Below are 13,107 nucleotides of genomic sequence, written 5' to 3'. Positions count from 1 at the left end.
AATGCTTAGTCATTAAACAATTTAAAATAAATTAAACTTTGAAAATAAATATATGACATTAGTAAGTGCTGTGCTAATTGCACAACTATAGTCCACTACCAATATCTTCCACAGCTGTTATTCCAGCTGGAAGAATGATCTTATTTTTCTAGTAAGAAATATGGTTGCTTGCAACAGAAATGTTGATTTAAACAGTTCCTGCCTGACAACAAATTATTACTGTGCAGTGCAAAGCAAAAAAAATCAAAATCAAAAAAATCTGGAGAGGCCTTATTGGATCATGCCTCATCCATTTCCCTTTCTGCAAGGCTTTAAATGAAGACAAGCTGGGTGAGATTCAGTAGCTGTATTACTTAGCACAATCATGCTTGCCTCTGTTGTCTTTCTGTTTCATCATTAAGCATGGCTTTTCAGTTGCAAGCTGTCTTGATGCAACATGAGATAATGATGATAATGCTGGATTGTCAGTGAAGATTCAATGTACACAAGTGCTTTATCAGAGCTTCTGGTTTTTATAGTTAATTAAACATAGAACTATCAGCACTTATCAGAGCCCCATGCTGGTTGTGCAATATTGTAGACAGCACACTGTTCACCCCATCACTTAGTGTATTATGAGGCTCTGTAAACAATTAATTCATTCTCTTTATCCTGCTTTTCTGCCAATAGGCACTTAAAATGGCTTACAAACAGGCAATTAAAATACACACACAATGGAGCTGAGGGTTAAGTGGCCTTAAATGTATTCCACTGGAGAGATGTGTCTCTATATAGAAAACGAATATCTCTATTTGTTTCCCAGATGGCTTGTTCAACAAAAATTCCAGCAGTTGCATTTTAGAAGGATTAGATTCAACTCATTACATTAACCCTAAAAAAATAGCTGAATGGTAGATATTCTGATAACTTATTTTCCCATTTAGTTCCATTTAAATAATTCTAAAATCTAATAATTTAATATTTTAACATTAATTTAATGAAGAAATTCCTGTCATGCTTTGTTTTGCCTTGTGTATTCAATTACTATGGATTGTTCACTCAGTATTTGGTTGTTTTCTTAAGTTTTGGATTAGAAATTTGGACAAAATATTTTTTCTGTTGTTAAGAATCTTGTTCCCATACCTCTTATACCACCCAAATATAAGTGCTGCCATTAAGATCTCACTTTTTTAATAATAGATTTTATTTTATTGAATCTAATGCAATACAAAGGGAGCATAGGGAAAATAGATAATAAAAATATAAATCTAACATACAAGAATCCAATTTATTAGTCCCAAGACCAGAATACAGTGTAAACATAATTTAGAAAAGTAAAAGCAAACATAGTACACTGAACTAGCGATCTAAATTTAAGAACTTTTAAAATGGAAATCCCACTATCTAAGAATCAATGCACAAAACTCAGCAACTAAATGTGTAATCTCTGAAGTCTTATCTGTTAAGAGCCAATGAAGTCTTGCTTTGTATATGCTAGGTATTAAGAATTAATAAATAGCCTACAATTCATTCTATTAGGCAAAAAGGAATATTCCCAAAGAATTCCAAAACTGAGACCCAAAGCAAATCATAATCTATAGCCAAATCAGCATCATTTTCAAAGAAAGGGTTAGCCATTCTCTTTCCCATTACATACTGGTCCCATAATTTATCATACCACATTTCAATCATAGGGGTATGTGGGGGTTTCCAATTTTTAGCAATCGTCATTGCATAGGGAGGGACTGTGGCTCAGTGGTAGAGCATCTGCTTGGTAAGCAGAAGGTTCCAGGTTCAATCCCTGGCATCTCCAAAAAAGGGTCCAGGCAAATAGATGTGAAAAACCTCAGCTTGAGACCCTGGAGAGCCGCTGGCAGTCTGAGTAGACAATACTGATTTTGATGGACCAAGGGTCTGATTCAGTATAAGGCAGCTTCATATGTCCATATGTCATGCGAGCTATTGCCAACATTGTCGAGATTAAAGATTTCTGATCTTTATTCGCCAACTTATCAGTAAGAACTTACTTGATATGGACAAGGCTAATTTCAGAAGTATGTACTGATGCATTCATTCAAACACAGTAATTGTTTATTTAAATACATTGCACTGTGCGAAACACAGTATGAAATGTTTGAACTTTGGAAAGAGATTAACATGAAGCATTAATTAATGATGTTTTAATTACTTTCCTGGTTCTTTTCCTGCAGCTAATAGAGTTAAAGTTTGAAAAATTTGATGTGGAGAGAGATAACTACTGTAGATATGATTTTGTGGCTGTGTTTAATGGCGGAGAGATTAATGATGCTAAACGAATTGGAAAATACTGTGGAGACAGTCCACCAGCGTAAGTAATGTTACCAGTTTTACTTAGACAGCTTTGTTTTCAAATTCTCTGAAAAGGGAGTATAACTGTGACAGATAGCTCATTTTTCTGAAAATGTCCCCATTAAAAACCTGTTGTCCCTTAGCCTTTTATAATCAAATTTATTTGCCTGAAACTTTACTGTAAATCCAAAATTGAGTTTAAAAGTGCTGTTTCGGGACAATGATGAAGAGTTATAGCGGCTATGAAAAATTAAGGAGGTGTTTTTTCTAAGAACCTTGACTTCAAAATTTATTTCTTAAAAAAATGGGGAAAATGATTTTTTTTGGGGGGGGGGGGAAATTAAGTCCAGCAGCTAAGTAAGGTTGAGAAGATATACAAAGAGAGAAATATAACACCTGTGGTGATGGAGCTACACATAAGTTTCTGTAAATGGTTTCCAAATATCTACAAATAAGTCCATACACAGTTGCTGTCTATATGCTATGTGTTTGAATACTGATAGAGCTCTAAGATCCTCAGTCTATTGATTTAATGGAGGTGGGCTTTTATCTTCCCAACAAGTCTTTTAGCTATAATAAGGGTATGGAAGGTCCATTTTTGTTGACAGTCAGCCTCCAAGAGATAGTCAGATAGTTCAAAAGTTATCAAAACCAAGTAATATTCTAATACGAAACTGATACGAGTAATAACTTCTTCCAGAAAAACCTAATGACTGGACATGACCAAAGTATATGTTTAAAGGATGCATCCTGTGAGTTACAATGCCAACAGTTAGATACTTTACTCACTCCTTTGCTTTAAAGAGTTACTTTTGTGTCCAGTACATCCTAAACATAATTTTTTCTTAATGAGTTGCAACTTAATATCCATGGAGAGAGCAAGTATTAACTGTAAGGCCATATCCCATTGCTTTGACAAAATAGCTCCTTATTCCAATCATTCCTGAGACTGCATATTTATTAATTGACATCAGATATTTATAAACAGATATTGTCACTTTCACTTTCTGCCTTGATGTGATAAGAGTTTTCAGAAGCAAAGGGGATTCTGAGACAGTTAATTCTGCATGGCCATATTTAGATACCAACAGATGTTGCAAATATTGCCATTCTACAGATGTTGACAAGTCATATCTAGACCTCAGTTAACAAAATGACAAAAACTCACTTGTCCCAATAGTCTTATCAATTGGTTAAATGTAAAAATCCCCTTTCAATTAAAAAGATTCCTTCTCGATTATTATATCCAGATTAGTCCATAATGTTAATTTAGTATGCAAAAATGGACCAAATTGACATTGTCAAGACATTATACACCATTGTTCTCTAGCTACAGAACTTACATGGTATCCTCTCTAGCATAAGTAGACCCTAATGCATCCACTTTAAAAAGTGCACCAGACAAGCAGAAGTTGGCATTCCAGAATTAAGGTTTTGTTGTAACTTTTTTCCTGTAGTTTCATTTATTAATATATATAATAATTCATATATGAATATATAAAATAATGCACAGGGATTGTAACAGAAGTAGGCATTTGCATGCATTGTCTTGTAAATTTAATGATTGTAACACAAACCATTTGGGGTTTAGACAGTGAAGGGCAAAAGATTTAGACCCTAAGGCAGCAGTAGTAATGTGGGGCTATAATCGCAGATATAGTTGGCTTAAGTAGCAGATATGAATGCAAGTAAGTGGAAAGGTGCATCCTTAGCTACACTTGGTCACATAAACATCCACATAACAGTTCTCAAGTGCATCCATTATTCCAGGGGTGGCCAGTGGTAGCTCTCCAGATGTTTTTTACCTACAACTCCCATCAGCCCCAGCCATTGGCCATGCTGGCTGGGGCTGATGGGAGTTGTAGGCAAAAACATCTGGAGAGCTACCGTTCGCCACCTCTGTTTATTCAACTGCTTTGTACCATTTTTATGAAAGTCAGCTTTAGCAGCTTTGAGCAAGCTCTCTTAAGAGCTGGCATAGAATTTTTTTTAAAAAAATACCTGTTTACAACAAATCAATTGCTGAGTAACATATGTAGAGTTGTGCACACAGAACAAACACTGCAAGCCTCCTGCCCTGTGATTTAAGAAACTTGCTGGATTGTGGCAATACTGTTTGTGATGTTCATGAGTTCAGTATATGTTCAAGCATATAGGGTACCGTCAAGCTTAACAACAATCTATGCTCCAGGAGCTAGCTATATGTGAAGTTGTACCTGGTACATTTCAAATTTTTTGTGCCACAGCCCAAGTTGCAGCATCACAGTTTATTTATGGCACTTTCAACCCACCTTTCTCCAAAAAGGACTCAATGTTACAATGTTATTAAAAATTACAATAAAATTGTAATTTTTACCTTACTGACTTGAAAACAAGTCAGATAAAATTACCTTACTGACTTGAAAACAAGATGACATTTAAAACATTTTATCTCTCCCAAAACTATTCAATTGGGGTATATGACAGGCGCTGCTGAGTGATGGGGGCTTGTCAGACCCAGTGACAGGTGGGGCCATCCCCCTACACCTCTGTAGCTAGGTTTCCCCCTCATGTATCAGGCACAGTGAACAAGCTGATCAGGACCCATCCTGCATCTTCTTGCTGTAGTGCTTGAAGAGAGGGGGGAGGGCAGCTCCCATGTCTGCCTGGTCATGGGCTGAAGCTGCTCTTCGCTGACTCTGTGCCTTCTGGCTGAAGAGTCAGAAGACTCAGACAGTAAAAGAAGCACCTTCCCTGGTAGCCAAGTTTCCAGGTTTAGAGGAGTCCCCAGACTGGCAAACAGGTAGGTCATCATAAATACAGGAGAATGTGTTCAATCTTGTATTATGGGGTGTGTGTGTCTAATATTTGTGGTCATCTTCTTTTGAGCTAAATACAGTATTACCAGTAATCAAAAGTCCATTCCTAACATGTATCCTATACAATGAACAACCCCTTTTTATAATAACACTTGTCTTTAAAAGTTCAGCTTTACATAGCTGCCAAAACCCCAACAATGTGTGGACCTTCCTGGCATCCCCAGGATGCCATTCCATCAGAAGAACCATCTTTGTTAGCTGTGAGGCTGAAGGTCCAGAAGTAGGAATGGAAGAAAATGGCAAATATGGGTATAAGAACTGGGCTTCAGCAAACAGAGTGAAAAAGTGTTTAAAGGAACATCAGGGAAGAGATGTCAAAGGCTTTCAACATATTCATTTCTGTGAAAAATTGCTGCATTTCACGTGATACCACCAAAAATGTCCTTAGGGTAGAAAGGTGAGGTAGATATTTTCTTAATAACTGAATATTAATGCATTACTGTAGAAAATGGTTGTATAGCAACTATCTAGATAACATTTACTGGCCATGCCTGTCAACCCTTTAACTCAATTTGTAGCTTAAAACAAAAAAAAAAAGTTATTGAACCAAAATACTTTATTTCTTCTTTAGATAGATTATATATTAAATGTCAGTACTTTTAGAATAACAGTAGAGACTCGGGACCTTGGAATATTGCAGCATTGACTTTTTAAATGCAAAATGAGTACTGGGATTATGGAATTTAGTTATTTATTGCAGGTCTAGGCTATTTATGAGTCTGTAGGAGGCTGCTATATTTGCAATTTCAGTTTAATGGTATTTGTATATTATCAGCCTAATTTACATTAAATAAAGTTCTAAATTTTGCTCTAATTGTCAGTGTTACATGCAAGAATATAACTAAGATTGTGAAAAATCTTTGCAGCAAAGCCATCATGCTTGCTTGAGAAAATTGATCTTCAGGCTCTAAAAGCATCAAAAAAATAATGAGGAACTACTTACAGTAAAGTGCATTCAGCCTGAAAAAAAGACTGTCAATAGGAGTGTAATTATAGTTATATAACCAGTTCCAGACTGGTTGCCTTCAAGATGCTCACTTTTAAATATATCTGTTCAAGTGCTGGCCTGCGATTTATTCTTATGAAGACAAAACTATTTCAGAAGATAGCATTAATGGATTTTCTTAGAAAGCATTAAATGTTTAAACGGTAAACGAAAAATAACTTAAAATGAAGAAAGTCTTCCACATTGGAAGAAACTCTGAAATGGTTAGTAGATAAAAACAGAGAAGGAAAGAGTTATTTTGAATGACACATTATTTGGGGGGTGGGGGTAGCATGACTATAATAAAGCATACACCTTATGCAAAGATTCAGCCTGTTAAACTCTAGGACAAAAACAGTACCTGTCTGGTTTATAGTTTGGTGGAACATGCTTCCATTGGAGGTTAGAGCCCTGCTAGATTCGCTACCATTTCGCACAGCTTGTAAGACGGAGCTGTTCTGCCAGGCCTTCAGTTGAGGCAGCAGGCATCCATACTAAACCAAATTGGCTTCCCTTGCTGTAGCACACCGACATGTCCAAAGTATACTGAAGTGTACTGAAGTGTCCAATTGACAGCCCGGTCATGATATTATTTGCTTCATCTGCCAGCTGGAAATTATGTGAACTATTTCTATCTCCTGTTTGTGACTACGAGGTTAACTGTTTTAATGATTGCTTTTATTGATTTTACTGCCTTTGTTTTAACTGTTTAATGGTGTTGTAATCTGCCCTAAGCCTGCTTGCAGGGTAGGGCAGAATATAAATCTCCTAAATAAATAAATAGTAGCAGTAATTAAAGCAATACAGAGAGGCACATGCCCACACTTCTCCACAGTGCTGAGTATATGGCACAACTTATTGGAGCAAAACAGAGAAATAACACATATTCCTATCTGTGGAATATGATGCAGTTAATGCTGTTTATGCTCAATAACCCCTAGATGGATGTACAAAATTAACATCATTACTGAGGAGAGAAGGTGAGAGTAATGGCAGGGATGAGTGTCATGGTAAGAAATTTGTCCCAACAAATCTTGGAAGTGTTAGTTAAGCGTGTCTTATGTTTGCTATGAAGAAGCAGGGCTTTTTTTGAGCAGGAACGCAGTTCCTGCTGGCTTGGTGCCAGGGGGTGTGACCTAATATGTACATGAATTCCTGCTGGGCATTTTCTACAAAAGTCCTATGTGAAACAATGGTGCCGTCAGGGGGTGTGGCCTAATATGCAAATGAGTTCCTGCTGGGCTTTTTCTACCAAAAAAGCCCTGTGAAGAAATAAGACTCCACATCAGGAACAGAGAATTAGAATGAGATGCAACCAGAGGCAGTAAACCTCTGAACACCAATACCAGGAAACTACATATGGGGAAGACTTTGGCCTCTATGCTCTGTTGTTGGACCTCCAGAGGATCAGGCCTGTATGTGACAGGATATTGGACCAGATCAAAAGTAGCCAAACTGCAGCTCAGGAGCCACATGTGGCTCTTTCACACATATTGTGTGGCTCTCAGAGCCCCTACCACCCTGGCGGCTGGCTTGGAGACAGTGTTCCCTCTAAGCTGAGTTAGTTTGAGCTAGCTCAGTTTTTTAGCCTCTGGATCTCACATTTTTGTCTTAGCTCAGGAAAAATGGCCCCAGAGCAAGCTAGTTTATTCAGTAGCTCACAACTTTAATGCCAATAGCTCATGAAGCTATTATATTCCACAGCTTACAGGGAGTATCGCTTGGAGAAAGCATTTCTCTATTTAAATCACTTCTCCAAAGCAAGCCAGCCGGCAGCTTGGAGAATGCACTTAAAGTTGCTTTCTTTCCACCTCTTCCTCCCCCATCTATTTGACTTCCTTCTTTCCTACATCTGACATTCATGTTTTGCAGCTTTCAAACATCTGATGTTTATTTTATGTGGCTCTTATGTTAAGTGAGTTTGGCCACCCTGGACTAGATGGACCACCTGCCTGATCCAGCTGGGCTCTTCTTATGTTCGTAAAAGTCCCCCATGATATTTCATTGCGATCTCTGTGACTGATCAAGGCCACCTTTTTCTTAATTTTTCCTTTTCTCCCCCCCTCCCTTTTTTTTTGCAATAACACCTCTGTGCCAGGTGCAGGCACTAAGGGTGTATAGAGAGTCATTAATAGCAGCTGTCTCAGTTGTGTCAAGAACTGATTTCTTCAAGAGCTGTGAAGCTTATTTCACTCTGAAAATGTATCCAAGTCAATTCTTGTTAACAGGGATCCTTATGCTCCATGTAGAAAGATTTCACATTAAAAGGGAAAACCCAGCATTTTGTTAAATTTTACTCTTTTAAAAAATTATGTATATGAGTTGTGTAACATGTTACATAATATATAATCAGCATTCTATACTATGTAATATAACTTGAAGGCAAAATTATTCTTTCAGGCCTATTATATCAGAGAAAAATGAGTTGCTTGTTCAGTTCTTGTCGGATTTAAGCTTAACTGCTGATGGCTTTATTGGTTACTACAAATTCAGACCTAAAAAGCCGCCTACAACTGTGTCACCAACTACCACTACAACTCTTCCTGCCACACCATGTGAGTATTAAGTCTTCATTTCCTCTGTGCTGACAAACAGCTTCAGGATGAGTATTTTCTGCTGTGCTGGGGGGGAAGCTAGATTAAATAGAAGGTGAGGAGTGAGTCTCATTAAATTTGTTATGGGATAAAGATTTATGAAATTGTCAGCCCTGACATAGTCTTGTAGAAAATGTTGTGAAGAGATTCTTCAGAAACGAAATGGGCACACAAATGACTAATAGATGGTTACTGAGGAGACCTGGGAACTTGGCAGGACAAGGAACTCTTTTCATATGAGAGGCCTTTTACCACTACTAGTCTTTTTTACTAGAAATCACGGCTGGGAAAAGCTACTAGGGTCAATGTTGCAATGCCCCAAGTCTGTGGAGTTGGAACAGAATGTGGCCTACCGTCTAACAAGGACAGACTGCCAAGAACACATTGCACCAGTATGCCAATAGAAAATTGGCTTCTTTGTAGGACAACTTTGATGGACTGTTTAAGGATTTTTGTTTGAAACTGCCAATTTTCTCTCTGTTTGCTGGGATAAATTTAAAGGGGGGGGGGGGGTGAAGGCCTTTAAAATGACTGCCTAAAACTCACACAGAGTTCACTCACTCTGCCTTTTGGATCTCATTTGAAAAGCTTTGAAACCTACAGTTGCCCTGTGCCAGCAAAAATGCAGAAGGAGCGGAACCCTTGAGAGCAATTACTGTTCAAGTAACTTTGGTAAGAACTTGGGGGGTCATCAGTAACTTGGGGCTATATGGTTAGTTTCAAGGGAGGAGCAGAATGTTTATTTGTAAACTGACAGCACACAAGGAAATTCTTTCAGTTCATGCTACCTGCATCTCTTATACTGGTGTCTATGACTCAGTTATATTCCCTGAAATGTTTTTGAAGAGAGAAAACTGTGAATGTGCATCAGGGAAAAAGGGATTTCCAGTCTAAACACAAATGACTAAACAGAAGGAGAACTGTTACTCTATAAAAGTGTTGATTCAGGGACTACGCTGGCAGGTTGTCTTCTTGGAACACTCTGTATTGCTTATTCACAGCAATAGATCAGTTCTACGTACTGCTTTACTCCTAATTCTCCATTTTCTGTAGAAGATATATGTAAATGCAGATTCCTTCAGTACAGCACCTTGAAGACCTCTCTCTTTTCTTTATCTATTTGAATATAAAGTTGTGAGGGGTGTGTGGTTTCTAAACAGAGTGAAATGATATAACACTTGACTCAGCTGTTCCCCTCTCCCTGAAAATTTGTATCCATCAGTGTATAGCATAGAAACTTGAACTTAAGATGCTCACACTGAATATGCTTGGCATTTTAACAAAGAAGAAACAGCTTTAAGGTAACAAAGCATCTTGTGACACCATAAAGACTACTGAATGTATTGTACTATAGACTCATATGAACCAACAACCACTTCATCGGATGCAATTTTTTTTGCTGCAACATGGATCTCGAGATTAACTTCATCAAAAGTAGTTCTGGTTTTTGCAGGTACCCTCTGTTACTAACAACCCTGCTCCTTGCAGGGAGACTTTGAGAAGCCTAGAAAATGGTTAGTCTCAATATAAAATAAGAACAGTTTCAAGACTATAAATATTATAATTACTATATAATTTAGAGTAGCATATATCTTGTGGTCCTTGTTTAATCACATTTTCCCCCCACACTGTAGGAACCGAGTATAAGTCATAGGCTATGCTTAGTTGTAAATCAGCAAAATTAGTAGCATTAAGGAACGCACAAAAGTAGGATTGTGTTGACAGCCACCTGAAACACATGGGAAAAAATGCTTTATCTGTAGTTAGAACTAACCTAAAGCAGATAGCTTATTACATTTTAATACTATCATTACAGAAAAGCACTTGCCCAGCATACATAGCCATAACACAAAATTTAGTAGCTACAGTTTGAGATTTTCTCAGTACTCAGTTAAGTGATCATGTGATATGGCATAATCACATTTCAGTCCTACATCTGTTCTCTCTTGCTCCCTTTCTTTTTAGTAATAACTGGATCTGTTATCACAACAAATACTAGAGGTGGAAGCTTGCATGCAACAATATCAATTATTAATGTATACAAAGAAGGAAATTTAGCAATCCAGCAAGCAGGCAAAAATATGAGTGCCAAGATAGTTGTTGTCTGTAAACAGTGTCCAGTTATCAGAAGAGGTAAGTAGAGATAACTAAACTGAATTTTCCATTTTACACTGATTTCCGTATTTGTTTAGTTTCAACATTAATTTCCAAAGGAAACTGCCCATTTGTAAACTATCCAGCATGGTATTATGTATATAGGATTGGTTGTGAAAATTAATAAATCTTAATTTGATTCTAGAATTGCTAATGTGAAACCTCCTACATTATTCCAATTTCATGTAGTACAATAATGCAAATGAGTTGCAAGAATGTACTGGCTAAGCTATTTTACCATAACAAAAACTTACAACTCAGTGGCCTGATGCTAGCAGAAATATACTCTTAAAATGAATTAGAAGGTGAGAAATTAGGAGTGCATTTACATGCTTGTTTTTAGACTGCCTGTTGGAAGCTAACTAGATTTTGACTTTTTAAACTGGTTTACAGGTTTTTTGACAAGATATAACCTAAATAAACACTGAACAAATACTGAAAATAATCCCGTGTATTTGTGACCCACACGTGCTCAGTTATTTGCACGTTTTTTTTTCAACTGTGCCACTAGCACCAACATAACCTGTCTGAATTATACCAGTCTGTCTCACCTGTAGGCAAGTACAGGTGACTTACTGTTTTATTTTAGATGGTGACAGTACATGTATTTGCTTATAAAGATGAGTTAATTTCCAGGTAAACATAGTGAGAATAAGAAATGATGGTTATTATTTCTATTTATAACAATTTATGATGGATTTTACAAGAGCCCCATGGTGCAAAGTGTTAAAACTGCAGTACTGTAGTCCTAAGCTCTGCTAACGACCTGAGTTCGATCCCCAGTGAAAGCTGGGTTTTCAGGTAGCCGGCTTGAGGTTGATTCAGCCTTCCATCCTTCCGAGGTCGGTAAAATGAGTACCCAGTTTGCTGGGGGGAAAGTGTAGATGACTGGGGAAGGCAATGGCAAACTACCCTGTAAAAAGTCTGCCGTGAAAATGTGAAAACAACATCACCCGAGTCAGAAACGACTGGTGCTTGCACAGGGGACTTTTCCTTTCCTTTCCTCACAATGGATTTAAATGGGTGTAACTAATTAGGATTATACTGCCAGTGCACCAATAAAGTCTTTAGTACTGCAGTGCTTTTTACTGATCTTTTTTATAATGGGTCATTAGATCTCTTTATGAAAGTGATAGCTGACCCTGTTCTTCTCATTTCTACAAGTGAAAAAGAAATGCCACATCTGTAGGTCTGTGTTTTCAGCTAGGAGAAAATTATATTCCAGTGTCTAGAAGCTGGAAGTCATCATATGCCGTTTACCACAGTGAAACCCAGATTATATTCAACTCAGCTATAGAGAACTTGCAAAAAAAATGTCAGTGTATTTCTAAAGCTGGAGAAATAGAAATTCTGTTTTACCATTTTCTCTCTTTCTCTTTAGGACTAAACTATGTTATTATGGGCCAGGTAGAAGAGGATGGCAGAGGTAAAATCTTGCCCAGCAGCTTTATCATGAGTTTCAAGACCAAGAATCAGAAAATTCTAAATACCTTGAAAAACAAACAATGTTGACAAGTGACTTCTTCATGGTGTCACAAAACTGCTCTTCATGCCATTTCCAAAAATATGGTGGTATAGTTTCCAGTTTTGCAACAATATAATTCCCATTGACTGATGTTCCAATGATAAAACACCTTGATGATAAACACACTGAATTGCAATGTTATATTTCAGAACTTTCAGCAAAACCAACCAGCCTGAAACATACCAAAATTGTTTCAACATGGAAACTTTTAATTTATACTTGTCTCAGAAAATTTTCTAGAAATGAGTTATTTGGTAATATAAGTGCAATATTTATACAGTAATTCATTTTTAATTTAGCTCCTCAGTTTTATTGCATTATCTTTCACACTTAATAAAAACTTTAAATCTCATGATGTGCCCAGCAGGTTTTGTTTTTAGCAAGAATAAATAGGGTATTATTAAAAAAGAAAAACAGAAAACTGCAGACTGTTTGAGAGATTAATTACAACAGCACAAACGTTCCTTTGTGGTACAAGTACAGTTCTCATTGGCCTAGCATTATAATGTAATGATGAGTAAACTTGGAATTGTTATGTTACATACAAGGGTACATTTTTTTTGTCTAGAGCAGTTGTACATTGCATGGGTCATAGAGAGCAATTATCACCAGCTCTCAAAGAGCCACTTCTGCATGCCCTGGGTGTCTCTCCACAAAACAAAAACATACAATAAATAGAAGCTG

The 13,107-nt window shown here is 37.1% G+C and overlaps 1 protein-coding gene across 1 annotated transcript in view; it reads left to right on the top strand.

Moving 5' to 3' along the window:
• Positions 1-12,775, top strand: part of PCOLCE2 (procollagen C-endopeptidase enhancer 2) — a 36,545-nt gene extending 23,770 nt beyond the window's left edge. Inside the window, exons 5-9 of the mRNA XM_060242305.1 lie at positions 2,190-2,326; positions 8,551-8,705; positions 9,333-9,416; positions 10,710-10,877; positions 12,280-12,775. Coding sequence (XP_060098288.1) covers positions 2,190-2,326; positions 8,551-8,705; positions 9,333-9,416; positions 10,710-10,877; positions 12,280-12,410 — 675 coding nt within the window. The 3' untranslated portion in view covers positions 12,411-12,775. The remainder of the gene's footprint in view (positions 1-2,189; positions 2,327-8,550; positions 8,706-9,332; positions 9,417-10,709; positions 10,878-12,279) is intronic.
• The last annotated feature ends 332 nt before the right edge of the window (positions 12,776-13,107 follow it).

The sequence above is a fragment of the Heteronotia binoei genome, chromosome 6 (genome assembly GCF_032191835.1).
Source record: "Heteronotia binoei isolate CCM8104 ecotype False Entrance Well chromosome 6, APGP_CSIRO_Hbin_v1, whole genome shotgun sequence".
Classification (NCBI taxonomy): domain Eukaryota; kingdom Metazoa; phylum Chordata; class Lepidosauria; order Squamata; family Gekkonidae; genus Heteronotia; species Heteronotia binoei.
Note: the sequence above shows the minus strand (reverse complement) of the source record. Positions and strands in the feature narration are given on the sequence as shown.